The 17,719-nt window shown below is 41.6% G+C and overlaps 4 protein-coding genes across 7 annotated transcripts in view; 2 read left to right on the top strand and 2 right to left on the bottom strand.

The window, feature by feature from the left end:
- CG6040 (uncharacterized protein) overlaps positions 1–6,746 on the bottom strand; it is a 34,969-nt gene extending 28,223 nt beyond the window's left edge. Inside the window, exon 1 of the mRNA NM_142524.4 lies at positions 6,162–6,746. The gene's annotated coding sequence lies outside the window, so the exon portion shown is untranslated. The remainder of the gene's footprint in view (positions 1–6,161) is intronic.
- A 689-nt stretch (positions 6,747–7,435) lies between these two features.
- Positions 7,436–8,707, bottom strand: ATPsynD (ATP synthase, subunit D). 3 transcript variants are annotated; one of them, NM_001300472.1, is made up of 2 exons: positions 8,633–8,707; positions 7,436–8,310 (listed from the first exon to the last, which is right to left on the bottom strand). In NM_001300472.1, the coding sequence occupies exon 2, from the start codon at positions 8,296–8,298 to the stop codon at positions 7,762–7,764; it is 537 nt and encodes a 178-aa protein (NP_001287401.1). In that variant the 5' UTR covers positions 8,299–8,310; positions 8,633–8,707; the 3' UTR covers positions 7,436–7,761. The 3 variants fall into 3 exon arrangements, with proteins under 3 accessions (NP_001287401.1, NP_732400.1, NP_524402.1); NM_169847.3 differs by having other exon boundaries at positions 7,639–8,310; positions 8,686–8,707; NM_079678.6 differs by having other exon boundaries at positions 7,652–8,310.
- Positions 8,708–8,801: 94 nt separating this feature from the next.
- On the top strand, positions 8,802–9,313 carry mRpL55 (mitochondrial ribosomal protein L55). Its single transcript, NM_142523.4, has 2 exons — positions 8,802–9,065; positions 9,122–9,313. The coding sequence occupies exons 1-2, from the start codon at positions 8,889–8,891 to the stop codon at positions 9,266–9,268; spliced, it is 324 nt and encodes a 107-aa protein (NP_650780.1). The 5' UTR covers positions 8,802–8,888; the 3' UTR covers positions 9,269–9,313.
- A 123-nt stretch (positions 9,314–9,436) lies between these two features.
- Positions 9,437–17,719, top strand: part of cdi (center divider) — a 49,389-nt gene continuing 41,106 nt past the window's right edge. For both annotated transcript variants that reach the window (NM_001260262.2, NM_079677.4), the window contains exons 1-2: positions 9,437–10,018; positions 15,407–16,302. In NM_001260262.2, coding sequence (NP_001247191.1) covers positions 15,925–16,302 — 378 coding nt within the window. In that variant the 5' untranslated portion in view covers positions 9,437–10,018; positions 15,407–15,924. The remainder of the gene's footprint in view (positions 10,019–15,406; positions 16,303–17,719) is intronic.

Raw genomic sequence — 17,719 nt, 5'->3', positions numbered from 1 at the left:
TTTTTGTATTTTGCGAAATCGTGGCCTGCAATTATTAGCCATTACCATGCAGTACAGTCCACCAGATAGATAGTCAAGCTAACTGATTTGTGGAGCCGGAACTGGTCTGACTTCGAATTCAACTTCGATCGATGGTTGGCTATAAACAACAAGGAAATCTTGCCAGCTAGCTATATATATTGTACCTCTATTTGTGTTGGTTGGCCACGGCTCAATGAGTTCGTAATCGGAGGCAGATAATTATGCGAATATTCATTGCATTGTGCATCGGTAGCAAGTGCAACACTTAATAATTCAATTAGTACCGAGTGGCGCCGCCAGGTGGGGCGATGAAGCAAGAATCTTAATGGTTAGCCAATCTAAGTGAACTGATATCGCCCCCAGGCACCTGTTTTTGGCCAATTAGCAGACAAACAGACCAGCAGTCAAGTAACAAATGGCAAACACCAATCGCAGATCGAAAATTCTAACAACTACGCCAGCACACAAAACCTGATTGCGTTTAGTCATCGTCGGTCTTTGTGGCGAAAATTATAATGAGCCGCAAAAGCTGTTGACAACTTGGGGTTTCGTTTTTTGTTAGCTTTTTTCTTCGGCAGCGCGATGAAATCACTCAGACCTCGACCCAACTTGACCACAATTCAAGGCCATAAATACCAGACTGAATGCGATTTACCAACTTGCCACAATTGAAAGTGATTTCTGATGGACTGACTGCTCATCCGCCTGGGGTTACCAATGCAGCCGGAAAACGTTTCTCAAGTCGGCCAGAGATTACATACATTATGCAAGTCTGGCTCGCACAAAAAAAATGCATTCATAGGGCATTATTAGATTTACGACCTGAAGCCCAGCCATTGACAGCTCATTTTTTATATTTATTTATGACAATCGCCGCCTGTCCGCTGCTGACCTGACCCACATGGTGTATACTACTTTTCGGCCATTAGGTGGCAATTAAAGCTGGCCAAGATCGAGATTGCGATTGGGATGCCGATTGAGATCGTGCTGGGCCCCAAGGGGCAGTGCTGCTGATCGTTAGGGCTAGCAGTGACTTACTGTTCTTCTTGATTGACATGCTTAGCACTCCAGATGCTATCGGTATCTGTATCTAGCATCCAACAATCTGTGGCCCCAGCAACCTCATTTACAGTTTACAGCGCACTCGGCTCCACTCAATAGGCGCTTTTGTTGCTCGCTTTTCTTCCGCTTTCAACGGTTCATAATTGAAATTATAATTCAATTTGCCGCCGTGGCCACACTTTGCTTTTCAATTATTAGAAAATGTCTGGAGTGAAAGAAGAGCGCGATCGCAGTCGCAGATACAGATACAGATACATTTACGTATATTTTTCATGCGCATGCAGATACAACTTTGAATGGCGTGCCAGCCGCTGCGCATGCGCAAATACATTTTTTAACATTAATGCCGAGGATCCTGGCCAAATATTTCCATTTCATACCCATAAATATTGTAAGCGTAGGAGAAAATAACAATGTACATAGGTAGTTACAAAAAAAAATAATGAAAAACTACTGACGTGTCGTCGCTCGCAATTAAGAACGCTTTCATTTTTCTTTTTCGACCTGCCTTCTTTCTCCGCCTTTTCCGAGTAAAAAAAATTACTTTTACTGAATATAATTGAATTAACATTAACAGTCAGCCCTGAGCAATCTGTGAAAAGTTCCATACAGCTTTAATGGTTAATGCAATTCTCTTGTTGGTCAATATCCATGAGATAGGAAATCATTTATTTATTAGCTACTTGAATATCTCGCTTAATTGAAATCCCTTTCTGCCTTTCTGGAACGAAGATAAATTTGAAAAACTAGGCAACGTTGTTCCGCTGCCATTTTAAAAATAGAAATGAAAAATTTGGAATTTCTCTGTTCACTTTTTTGAGGGAATCTTCTGGTGCTTGAGAGCTATTCCCCCATTTTCGGGGGCATAAATTGCAGGGGCTGTCGGAAAAGTGCAGCTCCCCCAGCTGATAAAGCAATAATGAGGGTCAGACCTTGGCTTGGGCTGTCTCAATTATTTACGATTTGGTAGTTGGTATTGATTTGCCGGGGGGAGCAAAGTCCAAAGATGGAGCTGTTCGTCCAGCTTTTATCAGTTAATTTCCAGTGACCCCGTGTCACTGGGAAAATCTGATGTAACAATATACATACATTCATACATAAGTACACACAAAAGTTTGCCCTGCTTTCGCTGCACGCGTTTTGCATGCGTTTAAAATCGCTTACGCAAGAACCGCTTTGTATTTTTTTTTTGTTTTGTTGGGTGGCAGAGGTAGAAAGTGCCGCCCGCTCGACGACACATTTTGAGGCATAAATTAAGTAATTTACTTTGATGGCCATGCGTGGAATGCTTGTTGAAAGCAAACTGCTGGCCAAAACATCATTTTACCCCCATTCAAGTTTTGCATGTGGGGTGTTGTTTTGCGTCTTTATCGCAAATATCCAAGAGTGTCATCTACTTTTGATTCATTTGCTGTCGCTGATTGTTTTTTTCCAGCAATTAATTGTTATGCGTTTTTAATGCCCCAGACAATGTCTTGTTTAGCTTATATAAGTATGGATATATAATCACATGTGTGCATTGCACACTCAACGGATTTGTTGCGTTTTTTCAACTCTGTTTGTGCTTTATATATTTTGGCGTTAATTTTTTTTTGGTTTTATTTCATGAGTTTGGCAAAGAAACTTTCTCCCGCCGTCTGTCGTGCCAACTTGACGCACCGCGAAAAAAGAAGATAGGCAAAAATAAAAAAGAGACGGCCGAGAGAAGCGAAAAATTAACAACAAGCCGATGATTTACTGACGAAAAAGCACGCAAAAAATATCATCATTGGCTTGAGTTATTTATTTATTTAGCAAAAACGATTTCGTGCCTTAAAAAAGAAGGGTGTCGGAGGAAATTGAACTTTTAACTCTCGGAAGCAGAAAATAAATAAGAAATATAAGTGTCATCGTAGACAAAGAATTGGTGGCATGTAATTGCTTTTATTGTAGTAAGAATCTTTACCCGCGAGGCATTTTATTTAGATAGATAATAGGTACTATTATGAATGATAAAATCGTCTAAAGAAAAGTAAGAATTAAGCTAAGCACGTGCTGCTTATTAATTATTGGAATAACACAAATTTAATACAATAAACAATTTAAACAAAATTATACTTGACAAACACCTGGTTTGTAAACATCACGCCGAATCGCTTTTAACCCAGATTAGAAAACACGAATTCGCAAAGTTCAAGTTTGCAATTATCGGCGAGCAGTATCTACAGCTGTTGCTGACCGAATGAGACCCAAAAAAAAAAAAACAAAAAACAAAAAACATGTGATAAATCACCCGCAACGGAGGCGACTGATAAGGATTGGGGCCAGACCCCCAAGAGACCCAGACCTGTCATATCGCTTTTCTCCCAGCTTGTTGTATTAATCAATCACGTTTCGCTTATCGCCCACTCAGCATGGGAATAAGGTGGAGAAATGAGATGAGGTTGAGGCTGTTGAAGAGAATATGGGAAACGAGAGGGCAGTGGAGTCCATGACCACAGACATTTAATCTGCATCGTCTCGATTATTATGCAAACGGCAATGAAAGCAAACAATTTTAAGGCACACATTTGGTAAACAATGAGCGCCGCACACCGACAAAATGGTATATAAAATAATCGAAATAAAACAAAAGCAAGTGCGTGCTTTGGTTTGGGGGAAAAGTGGAAAGTTTTTGGCTTTTGGATGCATAATTATTGCGGCGGTGCTTATTTCACTTTAAATTTACTGCGTAACGCAACGCTCCTCCCCTCTGAAAAATTCGTGCCAAAATGCAGTTTTCCCTTTACAAACTTCTTGTTTGTTCAGCTGATTTGCCTTCTGTTTGCCTGCGTTTGGCACGTTGCTAATAAAGCAACAGTGCGCCGCAACAAACAAACAAGTGAAAAATCTCGAAAGATTGCATAAAACGAAGAAAACAAAGTGCAGCAAATGAAATGCTCATATTTGTGCCATTTGGCCGAACGAGTTTTGTGAAAGTACGAGTATCTAGCGGATAGTTAATTCGAATTTACGAACGCCCGCCTGTCCGCACCATCCACTTTGTATCACGATTGCACTCGATTCGAACTGGGATGCTATGGTATGGTATGGTATGGTATGATATGGTGTGGTGTGGTATGGGGTTGGGCCACCAAGCCCGTGGCAGTGCAACACGTTTCTCTGTGGCAATTTCTGTTTCTTTTCGCAATTTTTTTTTTATTTTTTTTGTATCTTTTGTCCAGTACCAGACGTCGCCTTTCGCACTTTATTGACAATTTCTTTTTGGTTTTCTCGAACGTGCGTAGCTATTGTCGTTGATTGTGAAAAACCACACAAGCAGCAACGAAACCGGCCAGCGGTGTAATGAAATGCGAATTTCATTCATGGCAATTGGCTATGAGTTACGACTCGAATGCAGTTGGCAAACAACATCCATAAGAGGGGGGCAAAGGGGCAGAAAGGACGTTACCATGCGATGGCCATTAAGAGAACGACTTTGCTAGAACTGCCAAGTTAAATAAAATCCAACTAAAGCAAAGAGACTTTTATTTGATTATGAATTGATTAATTTCTTCTTCCGTGGATCTCTAACAATTGTTTATGCTAATGCCAGTAAGTTTATTTATCTTCAAATATTAACAGCATAAATACAGTATAAGAAATCATCTTCCAGCTAATGAAAAAAAGATTTATCTAAATTCACGCTTTCTGAAAACACTATATGTATAAACGATAACACCGAAAAATAAAATATTCAAATATTTACTCTAACCAGAACTTTGAGTCATTAGTAAATTCTATTATGCGATCTAAGGCGGACTTGAGTCATCTAAACCAGTGGCTTTGTCACTTTTCAGATCGGTCATAGCTAACATTCGTTAACTAACTCATCTCGAATTACCGATTTACATTCCTAAGACTTCCCAGCCAACTCGTGTTTATTTTATAAGTGAAACCAAACCCGTTTGCAGCACATATTGTCGAAAATCGCATATCAAATGACATAAATGTATTAGCAATGTATTTGTTTTTGCCCCCACATCCGCTGCAGTTTTTACTTAGCGCTGCTAAAGGAGAAATTTTCTAAACTCAGTTATTTAAATTGAGAAAAATAAATATCCGTTAAGGTGTTTATGCCGACGGGCGCACAAAAAGCAACAAAAGCCGAAATTGTGGCTTCAACGTAAAAAATTTCACAGAGTCAGCGCCGGTCAAAACAGCTTTAAAAAATGCCAGCAAAAAAAAAAAAATAAAAAATATGCCAGACGAGTAATAATTATCCAAAGAAATTATAGTCCCCTCGAGTGTAAAGCGTATGCGTGTGCGAGTGTGTGTGTGTTTGTCTTTGCATCGGTGAAATGCGAAACTGCGAAGGTGCTAAAAGTTATGCTGCCAGACGGCGGATTATGAAATATGGAAGGCATGCCCCAAAACAGAAGGACCCCAAAGAAAAAAGGAATGTAGGAGCTCTGTAATCGCGCAGTTCAAGGGCATTCATTCCCTATTTGGGGCTATGTTATGGCGACCCATCGAATTGGCAGTTATAAATTTGGATTAAGATTTCAGCGCTTGATAAATTCCTTTTCGGGAGAGTCAACCGAAATTAAACTGATCGGGCATTAATCACACTTTTTTAATCGTATTAACATTTTGTTTCAGTTAGATATTGATTTCAAATTGCAACATTCTAAAACAGGTTTTGGGATTAAACGTTTAAAATCTGAAGTTTAGCCGCCAGATAATTTCCAAAATAGGAAATTATTAATTATGCACATAGCTTTTGTGTGAGAATGCTTTTTTGTTAATATATTTTTTAACGATTTGTACGATCATTCATTACCGGAAATTGTAATTGTAATGTAAACGTACAAACAAACTACCAGTACTAGGTATTGTTTAGTCGTAAACCTTTTGTAATGCATTCTAACTCGCCTCGGCTGTGTTGCACTTTTGCAGGCCTATTGATCGTTGTATTAGCCACATCTTGTTAACTCGTTTGCAGATGTCGAGGAAAAGGGAATGCAAAGGCTGCCCCTGCGAGTTGTGTGTGTATGAATATCCCCCATTATAGTAGACTTTGTTGTTTTTGTGCGATGATGAACGATGGTGTAACTTACCCGGGCTGTTTGCAATCCGTACTTTGTGCTGTTGTTTTTGGCCGAGTAGATGCTGCTGCTGCAGTTGCGGTTTCAACTGACTGACAGTCGTTGGTTGGGGGCGTTCCAGGTATCGTTATCGCTTCCAGTGCGTTTTCCAGTCAGCTTTGCTTTTTAAGCTGTGTGTTGTGTATGTGTGTGTGTGTTTCGATTTTTACCTAAGCACTTCACTTGGAAGAAAAAAAAACCATGAATCACTTGCACGTTTTTCGGAGTTATTTGCTTGGCATTATTTGCCTGTTAATTGGTTTCGTTGTTGCTGAATATCGGTCGCAGTATTATTCTTCTTTTTATTTGTATTTTTTTGGTTTGGTTTGGTTTTGGTCGTTTAGAAAGTGGGTTAACGTTAACTGACAGAAGCGCGTCTTTTTAGTTGCGCCTTATGCAAATGGCGCGTATATTAATTCGATTCGAGATTGCTTTCGACTGGTGATGGCAAATTCCAACTTGGTTCAACTTTGTATCTCAGCGATTGATTCACATGCATGTACACTCCGATCGGATCGCTGCGTCTGGCGCTACAACTTGAGATTCCGCTTGAGACGTTTGCACTCCAACTCGATTCGCTCGCGACTGAACAGATCGCGTCGTGCTGCGCGGCATTTGCGGCTCCGATCACGAAGGTGCACTTCGCGGACAAGTTAAGACGCGCGCTGCTGCGGTTTTTTCCTCGCAAAAGGTGAGCTTGTTCGAGTTGGAGCGAGATGGCGAGAGAAACGAGATTTGAGCGGCGACTGAAGCTTTTAACGGCTTTCGGAGAGCCAAACAAGATGGCACTGCTTGAATTCTCTCAAAATAAATGCTAGCAGTGCTCAGTCTTTCAACCAATAAACATTTGAAAAATATACTAAGGCGATCGGGAAAATCCAGTTAGAATATACTGCCTGTAGTGCGGACACAAACCAAGGTAGAGGTTTAAAAGTATTAAAATCCAGCGGTGTGGCAATAAGGAGCAGGAATTCCCACTTACTGTGCCGCCTCTAACTCATCGACGCTAATTTGACGCACATTAAATTTCAATATAAAGTACTTTCGGAATTATTAAATTTTTTAGAAATCAGGAAGTGCTTTTCATTCCCAGAAACCGACATCTCTGGGAATTTATTTGCCACCGCCCACAAGAGGGAGCTTTAGTTTCATTTAGCAAGTACAACATCCGCATTTAGCGGAGTCTAGCACCACCATTGGTGCCGATTAGTAATTTTAATTTTTGTTTAAGTTTAAGTTTGAATTGTAGCCAATTTGCTTATTTATTTATTTGTGCATTTGATTTTTATCTATTAGCTTATAAAACTGCAAGGACCGGCTATCATTTCCAGTGCATTGGGCTGTCAAATTGATTGTTTTCTCAATTTATTTCATTATTTTGATTTAAGGATCCCATTTTCTTTATGCATATCCATCCAACAAGATGTCACATAGACAACAAATGCAAATTAGATACCGTAACTGTCATTTGAAATGAATTTAATTTGGGTAATTTACTTCAACGCGGATTACATTTCGAATCGAACAGACGACCAACGAAGCCAGTGTCAGAGTGCTCCTCGTGCGCTCCGGTTTAGTGGTGTCCCTGGGCTTCGGCCTCCAGCTGCTCCTTGGACTTGTAGCCGACCTGCTCCTCGGGAGTGTGGGGCCAGAAGGTGGGCTTGTTGAGGGGATCGAGTGCGCTATCGGGGAATGCGTCGCGGTAGTCCTCCATGGTCATCTGGTCGTAGGGCAGCAGAGACTTGAGATGGGCGATCTCCTTTTGGTAGTTCTGAATGCGCTGCTCCGAGGCCTTCTTGTAGGCATCGATTTCGCTCTGCGACGCCTTGATCTCGGCATCCACCTGGGACGACACCTTGTCCTGGGGATAGGGCACCTTCAGGGCTTCGTACTGCTTCTGGAAGCTATCGACGAGTCCGGCCACTGGCACAAGCTTCTTGTAGTTGGCCCAATCGATCTGGGGTGGGCACTCGGGATTGGCCAGCACGGCGCGCACATAGATGTCCGACTTGGTCTTGAAGGCGCCGAAGCTGCTCTTCTGGTTGGCGGGCACGCGCTCGGCGAGAGCGGACCAGTTGATCGAGGATTGGGCGATACGGCGGGCGGCCATTCTGCACAGATACTGCAAGACAACAACAAAAGCGGGGATGAGGTTAGGTTTTTGGGTTTATAGAGGTGGTAAGTGATTTCTAGGTGTCCTGGAACTGTGCAGCGATATTCTTATTAGTTGAAATGTAATCTCTGCTTCTTTAGTTGCAGACTTATCGACATAATGCACGGCGAGTTATGCTCGCAAAAATTATGTAATTTTTTTCAATCCTCAATGTTCCTTCAAACTAAAAACGCGTTTGCAGTCCTTTCCTCGAGGCTTGCAGACTAATCGCTGTTGTAGCCCAACCGTGCGCTTTTTTTTTATTATTTTTGCAGTGTTTAACGTAACGTACTTATATTTTCAAGGAGAAAAATAAGAATTTCTGCCTCTGCAACCAACACTTACACTTTGAGTACGAATGTGACCAGAGCTGGGGAAAATACCACATAATGTGGAAACTGAACCAGGGCTACCACAGATTCTTAATAACTAATTTAGGAGTCTTTAAATCTTACCCTCGGGTCGGTCACACTATCAGCTGCCTGGCAGCAAAAACACGATTTAAGTGTAGCTCTTATTTAGTGTAAATATTGTGATTATCAATTAAAATGTTGCTGAAACAGTTGCCCCAGGCTGTTCAGCAGATACGCTGCATCTCATCGGCCACGACGGCGGTTACCAGGCTGCATCGCTCGGTTTACTGCCGGCTATATCCCACAGTTGTGGTGCAACCCGATGGATCCACGATAAACATCCGCTATCACGAGCCCAGGAAGATTATCAAGGTAACGTTAGTTACTATAACTTAACGAAACCATAATTAACGAGTACCATCTACTAGCTTCCCTTGGATCTGAGCACCTTAACCGATGCGGAGCGCAGAGCGAGATTGGAGGCCCGCAAGCCGCGCAAGAAGGTCAAGATCATGGAGGAGGTGGAGGACAACTTCAACGCCAAGAAGTACATGAAGTACATCAAAAAGAAGTAGCCGCATTTTATTCACTATTTGTTAAATAAAACACGAAAGCCCGTTATATAATTGTTTTAAATTAGAATTAAGAAATTGTGCTCGTTATCGATAGTGTATATCGCACATCTGGTATTTTTGTTATCGGTTTCAGCATGGGCCCTCCACTTTTTTCCACCATCCCACAACGGTCACTCTAATCGAGTCGGAAAACAAAGTCGGACGTCTAGCTGCGCGTCGCTCCCGAAGAACTGTTAATTTGTGGACGCTTTTTCGCGAGTGCAGACATAAATGAAAGCAACATATCTTTAGCTCCATTCCAGACTGGATCATAGGCTATAGCCCGTTAGAGCAGTGCCAGTGAATCGGTTACCGAATTATAATCTCGCTCTGCGTCGGCTGAGTGGTAATGTTGAATGGACAGTCGCGTCTAACAAAAAAAAAAAAAAACAAGTACACACAACCAACGACGAATGCACATAAACAAGACGAGACAGCAAACGCAGAATCGAGTGAAAACCTATTTTAAAACACCAGAGCTATATTTATTTTGTTGACGCTCAGGATTTTCGGTCCTCGCATTTGTGATGTCTGCGGGTGCGTGTGAGTGCGCGAGTGCGAATGTGTTGGTTGCATATCACGGCGGATGCGAATAACTGCAATTGCAATAGAGAGCAGACACATACACACAAACACAAGCATAATTGGATTATGGCCACACGGCAATAAGAACGGAGGGAGAGAGAGAGAGCAGTCGCCAAAACCAAACGGGTAAATAAATAGTATTAGCAGAAATCGGTTAAAAGCCAGAATTAAATGGATTAGACCTGTGCTATCGTTGGCATTTCCCCATCGCTGTGTGCGTGCGTGTCTGTGTGCGGAAGCAACCTAGAGATGGGCCTGACCTTAGCTTTCGCACACTGCCTGCCAAAAGTTGCCACCCGCTGCTTTCGCTGCATCTTGACACAACATGGTTTTCAAGGTTCTACCGAGATAAAAACACAAATATAATTTCGTAACGGGAAATGCAAAATTGTCATGTACTATTGTATATTTAAACATTTAGAATTGAGGGTAAATAGGTTTGCAATCTTATATTTTAACTTACGTTGATTGTATTTTGTCTTAAATATAATAAAACATAATGCGTAAATAATGTGTCTATTTATACTTCGTAAATGCTAAATTTAAAGTAAACATTGTAGAGCTAAAACTTGTTACTTTTTCACATCTGTTTCGAATAGCATAGCCATATGATCTAATTTGAAAAGCAAATGCTTAAATTTTTTGTGAGCTCAGCAGAATCATTTCCATATTCATTTGAATCGAACCTGTTGTCACCATGCGATGCACTCGGAAATCTGGCTCATCTCTAACACGTGCGTGTGTGCGAGCGTCTGGAATTCGAAATTTGAAATTCGAAATGGGGAAGGTTTTGTGCGAAGGGGAGCGTAAATATTTTCGTAAGCAGCGGAAATGTAAAAATAACACAAACACATTTGCAAGTTATGATGAAGATGCTTCCGATGTTGGTGCTGGTTTTCCCAGCATTCGCTCTCTCCTTAGTCTCAGTTTCTCCCTTTTTTTCCGATTCGGTCGATTCAGCGGAAAGACAGTTTTCCACGTAAAACTGCGACAGATGTTCACGGCTCATTATCCGGGGATCGAGAAGCTATAGCTCCCAATTCGAATGCACATTCCACTTGGGTTTCCTCCCGAAATGCAGCTGCCCTATTGGGATTTTGCCGGTTTGGTGGTTGTTGGCTGTTGCTACTGCTGCATTTTTGTGGTGTTTTTTTTTTTTTCGTTGTGGTCTTTCGTGGTGTTTATAAAATTAACAGTAAACTCCCCCGTACTTCCGCCCTTGGCAGCTGGCTGTTAATGCTGCCTAAGCTAATTTGTTTTCATTTGTGTGTGTCCGCATAGAGGGGAATAAAATAAATAAAATAAACGAAACGATTTGTGCTCACTCTACGCGCCCTTCCTATTGTATTTGTTATTGTTCGATTTTTGCACCTCCTTCGGTTGCATTCATCAAGTGTTTTGTTTTGTTCGATCTTCTTATAGGACTTGCACTTGAGGCTGAAAATAAACCCATTTGGTTTTCGTTTTTGTTGACGTTCTTGTTGGATTTCTTCGATCCTAAAGTTTATTTACGTATAGTTTTGCTGCAGATCGATGGGCGGCACGTGAGTGCCCTCCCCCCGAAAGCCGACTGGCTGCCAATTAGTCGAAATGTCTAAATGGCGCAGTGATCGTTGGACATTCAGAAATAGTTTAGAAAACGACGGTTCTGTACCAAAGGAAAGTGAAATTTTTGTCTGCCCGGCTAATTAAGCTTATCTTATGCTTTCAGTCGAAAATTCCATTGCCTTTGAATTTATTTGGTAGATTTGTATACACACATATTTCTCCTCGCTTTCCATTTCGTTACGTGAATCACTTGTTGTACGGCCTCTGGAGTCTAAACTTTAAACTCAAGAGAATAAAAAACTAACGATAACTGGCACCTCACACCTTCGATGGGCTTGGAATTTATTCAAAATACACCAAATTTACATACATAGATTCTTTTTCATAAGTAGGCATACATATAGGTAGAGAGCGGATGCAGCCAGCACCTCCCCGGCTGAATGAGTTGGTAGTTTTTCCAAGTGTGGGTGTATCTGTATCTCTCAGATAGCCAGCGATATATAGGCGTAGAAGAATTTATGAGCGCGACAACGACATGAATTTCATTCAGTCTTTGTTGTTTCTGTGGGCCCAAGAGTGTGCCATGTCCCATTTTCCACTTCTTTTTTTTTTGTGTTTCTCGGTTTTTGTTGTTCTTTGATAATTTTGCTCTGCCTCGGCGTCTCATCTCTTTGTTTATAGAAATTTCTTCTTCTTGAGCTGCCTTGGCTTCTTTTCGCCGTCTCCTCGTCTTTGTTTTTCTTTCTACACGGCAATGAAGTGGCATTTTTTCTGCCGCTGACCAACTTTCCTTTTCATTAACGCTTTTTTCGGACTCTAAACGCAAGACGCTTCCTGAACGCATCACTTCTCGGTGCGTTACTTGCTCCCTACTTGAATGTGCCTGAACAGCAAATCATTTCCAATTTCATAACCAAGATTTATGCCTCTTTAATGGCCCAGCTGAAACGATGCAGTGTGCATTGCACACAATTCTCCTGGCACGCGTCTACGTAGGCGAAGATACCACGATGATGCTGCTGCTGATGATGATGATGATGCAGACGGTGGTGGCCGCGACGACCCTTGGCCCCATAAAAATGCAACTTGATCTCACAGCACGGCAACAAAGTCACCGCAGTCGACAGCGGTTTATTGACTCGAACCTTGTGGCGGTTAACGGTTTAACATTCGTTTTGGAAAATGCCATAAACGCCATCGAAAGCAAACGGCGATAAGTGGTGTGCTGAAATTAATTTCATTGGTTTCTCTCTAGCAAACATATTAGGAAATGTATTAATTAAATAGCCTCGATTTTGAACGATTAGTAGAGTTAATATTTGGAGAAAAGTTGTTCTTAAGTCGGTGCAGAATCCCACCAACTTTCAGATATAGAAACTTTCTTGCCTAAGTCAACTTGTTGATGTAGAAATACCTATTATCTGCTGTTTTGAACGTGATTTCTTTAGTTTTGAGTTCTTGCGACACCACAAGATGTATTTTCTAAAATTGCCTAAATTTATTGCACGTCGTGTTCCGCCTTTTTTTTTTTTAGATTTTTAAATTATATTCAGCTGCTTCAATGCCTTTAGGGCATTTAATCTTCGTGGAACTGCTGACTTTTAAGATTGCAGCATTCCGGTGTTGTGGGGCTCATCATCTATTTTCCATATGTTTGGCAACAACCACGGATGCGGACTGACATTTGTTTGGCTGCCATTCCTATTGAAACATAAATATTTTGATGCTTTACTGCTGCGGCTTTCCACGCGGAATACATGTGTATATAGTTTGAAACGTGATGGGAAAATAAATGTATGCAAGAGTCGAAATAAAAGCGACCGCTTAAGTGTTTTTCTCGACTCGATAGATTTGCTCACCCAAATCGGTAACGAAAATCGTTGCTTGGGGCCTTGACTTAGTTTCGCGGAGCGTGCTAAACTCATTTTTGTGGGCCACGAAATGGATTTTCCTCTTCATCGATGATAGGCACTCTCTCCCCAGCTAACTCTTCACCATGATAGCCGAGTTTAATGTTTACAATTTTTTTTTAAAAATATATTTAAGTTTGCCACTCATTAGGGTGTATGGAAACTTTCACAGCTGACTGGTGAAGATAGCACGTATTCATTTCACAGCTCAAAACGAGATAATTTGACAAAGACCTGCCTGTAATTGGACAACTGTATTCTGGGGGCGTGGTGGGCGCGAAAACGATCCTTGGGTGCTATTAAGTCGAAGCCACAAGCCCACTTTTTGCTGCAGCTCTTCGTTTGTCATGGCACCTAATGAAGTGTAGCACTTTTTCCCCGGCCGCTTCATTTGGCCAAAAGCTTTCGTTGTCGTCAATTGGCGGCGGTTAGCCGCAATTGACCCTAATTATGGCCTGCTGCCGGCTTTGACTTCAACTGGCTATTTGGACAGATTTCGCAAGAGAAGGAAAGACACACACAAAATGCCAAAACGGCAAATAGCAAATAGCAAATCCCAATTCGCATAACTTCCCCGTTTATTTGCCGAGTGCAAAAATGTGCTTGGTAATTTGAGTTTTATTTTGACTTTGGCCAGCAGCGGAAAAGTGAGAGCTCTGTGTCCGTTCGCTGCTATCATTATCATTATGTCGAAATTTGGTGTAATTATTTTGTTATAGTTTTAATTGTGAGCTTTGTGGCTTTGAGCTGTTATCTCTGTGGGCATGATCGCCTTTTGGCCACTCGCATGATCCTTTACGAGCCAAATTCAATTTTGTTGTGTCGCCCAAAAGCTATTTCTCAGTATCTTATCGCCGAATATATATGTGGTTATTGCGATAAGGAATGGCAAATCAAAAAATTCCAACCTGTTGCCATTGTTCGCCGGTCTAATAGCAAGCAGCAAAATATTTGGTTATATCATTTCCGAACTTATCTCAAAAAACTGAAACTGAGTACTTCGCGGTGGGTGGTGGTGTTTTTCCGATTGTGGAACTCTTCAGCGACCTCCCTTGCCGAATGTAACTAACTCCTTGAAGCCACTCAAAACAGACGTAGTTTTCAAGGCGCAAGGCCAAGGTTTTAGTGATCGTGTTTATCTCAATTATTTGCTGATGAACTGAACTCATTTGCCCCCCTCTCAAGACAACGACGAAAAACAAACGACGACGACAAAAGTAAGCGTAATGATAACAAAATTGCTGCTAAATTACATTGTTAGTTCGAAAAAAAAGCAAATGCTGAATGAAGTCTGCTGGCTTTGGGGACATTTGATGGGTTGTGTGCTTTATCGCACTTAAAAAGGCCGCCTTATCAAACGGCAACAAATACCTGTACATATATTAAGCGGCTATCACACCGCAAGAGCCCGCTGATAAGCAAAACTTTGCCAATTTTGTCGACTTTGACCCTGAATATTTATTAGCAATTTCCAGCGGGGTCGATTAATTCATTCTTGTTAGTTTTGTTAGCTTGCGATGTTTTTTTTCGCCATGTGCTAATGCAAAATGTCTACGAAAAACTGGAATGATAAATAAATAAGGCCGCTGTTTGAGTATTAAATGAAGAAACGATTTCGTGATGAAGAGGCTTAAGTTTCTTCGAAAAAACTTATCAGCTTCTTCCGAGTAAGAATCAGATTCCTATCTACACCATTTAAAATATTAAACTTTTAGCTCTTATTAGGCCTGAATAAATTTGCATTGTCTTGATTTCTGCCCCTTTTATACTTTTTAAATATCTTATGTTCCTATATTCTAGAATTTATTGCTGACACTGGGATATTACTTTGAGTGGCGCGTGACAACAGAAAATAAGGCGAATTCTTTGAAGTATTTTAATTTGCACCTCATAAAAAAGGAATAAACACAGAAATGTTGATCACGCGGCCCGCTTCGCTGTTTTTTCGAGCAAATATATACCTATCTATAGACGCATTTGTTTACATTTCATTAGAGCAGCGACGAGTTTGATTGAATTTTATTAACTTTTTAACTATTGCCTGCATTTCTTTCAGACTTCCAACTGCGAGCGCTTCCAGTGCAGCTTCCAACACAATTGCAACGTGCCAAGAATCGAAGAACAATCAAATGCATTCCAAATATCCAACAACTAAATACACAAGTTTCTCTATTACGAAGCAAGCAAAAAGTGATTGATAGTTAGTTCTCCACAATTTTTTTTCCTGTTTCAAAATTTTTAAAATTGTCAAATTCAGACCTATGGGTCCCATAAATGTTTCGTGCTGCGTTCCATAAGCAAACACTAAAATATATCATCCGTTGAACAAATCGTGCCCGTCTAACTGTCGCGTCAATCCGCTAACTATTGTCTTGCGATGAACGACACCATGGTGTAGCCAAGAGAACATCAGCATTAGCCAAACCACACAGTTCCCAACTCGATCCCCAGAGATCCATCACCCCCACAACAAGCAGGCAAGGCGAGGTCGTCCAACGCCAAAAAAAAACAAACTTAAACCAACTTCACATACACATCCGGTTACGACAGCAACATACGTCGTAGCTGATAAACATGAGCCTGAATCAGCACAGTGGACCCGGCCCGCCGTCGGAGATCTGCGGATTATCGGTGGACCAGGTGGACTCATCGGCCGCCTCCCCTTTCATCTGGCCGAGCACAGCGGGTATGTGCACCACCGCCACCACCGTCACAACATCGACCAATGGAGACGCCACCGCGGAAGCACCAGTGAAACATCAGCCGCTCCACAACGGCGGCTGGATCGGAAATGGTCTTCCGCCGGCGCCCGTGACGCGGACCATATCATCGGATCGCCTGGTCACCGGCAGCTCGTGTCGGGCGCTGCGCACTGCCGTCTCAGCATTATACTCCGTGGATGACTTCGTCAAGGAGAAAATTGGATCGGGATTCTTCTCGGAGGTTTACAAGGTAAGTGACAATTCCGCACTTGAATAAGCATAAGAATCAATTCTTTAGTTTTTACAATTGGTTTCATTTTTTTATTTTTAAATCATTGACACGTATCTCGCTGAAAAGTATCTTGCTCGTGGGCGCATGTCTCAGATAAGAAATATTTTGGTACACTGTTAAATGAAGTGATCAATCTGTTTGATGATTTTCACTCCCTGCCATTAGTCATAGGATCCATGCAGATACTTTGCCGCCTCAATGACAAGCATTTGAAATTCATCGAGTGGCAGGCAGGCGGTGAGCTTGTCAAAAGGCAGCTGTTGTTCCCACAATTGAGCATCATAATTTGATGGCACTTTCGTTTTCGCAACGGTAACACCCGCCAACGGTAACAAAGCCAAACAAATGCGATTATTTACACAATTTTAATTAAACTTTAAAATTTTTGTAATTACTCAATAGGTATTGTGGCGGTTGTTCGGCCGGCTCATCATTCATTATCATCATCATGCCGCCCCGCCGCCGCATCATCCCACCCCCCCCCCCCCCTTCTCTCTGGGCCAAAATGAAACAAAATTGCAAAACAATGGCCCAGACCAGAGCCAGAGCTGACTCAAAAATCCAAACCCATTGCCACTGCAGCTTAGCTAGCTGGCTGGGAGCTATAAAAAAAAATTCCGAGCGGAGAGCTCATGAAAAACGCATTCGAACTGCAGTGAAACCGTGTGTAAAATTTAATAGCGTTTAGTTTTAGCCTCGGCCCAACACTTAAGAGTGTAAGCTGCTTTGTTGCGGGTTGCTATTTGGGCATTTCGCTTACAGCTCGGAACGGTTGTTGGCCCCAAAAATTAATAAGTTGCAACAGATGTGGTGCATGGCATATGAGGCGATGCAATGCGATGCGATGCATGATGCGATGGGAGGAGGGCCCAAACGACCGGCACAAAGACTCTGACATTATGGCTTTCCAATTACGTAGGAATTAGTGACGGTCAGGTGATTATGCAATCAACAGTGACATTGGTACTGGTACAATGTACACGGCCATCTAGATGATGGGTTAGTTAGCTGCATAGATCGATGGGGGGGGACATGGTAGTGGAAATTGAAATCAATGTGAACACCAAGCTTTTCTAAATGATACGACAACTCTTTCACCCGAGTTATATTGAACTTTCTCATCTATTTTTTCAGATTCATATGTCTGAATGGATGAATGAAAACGGTTTCACTTTCATTTTCGTTTTTAAGTGATATTTACACATTTCTTTCGTGAATGTTTATTGTGTTTCACGGGCGTTATTCGGTTATTTGTTGCCATTATTTTCACCCAGCTTTCCCAACAGCACCAATGGCAACCTTACTTGCAATTATATTTCAGTTGTCTAATGAATGTGCACAATGAGCTGCGGTTAAATGGAAATCTGCTCCATTC

This window comes from Drosophila melanogaster, chromosome 3R (genome assembly GCF_000001215.4).
Source record: "Drosophila melanogaster chromosome 3R".
NCBI classification, from domain to species: domain Eukaryota; kingdom Metazoa; phylum Arthropoda; class Insecta; order Diptera; family Drosophilidae; genus Drosophila; species Drosophila melanogaster.
The sequence above is the reverse complement of the archived record's forward strand: the minus strand, read 5'-3'. Positions and strand labels throughout refer to the sequence as shown.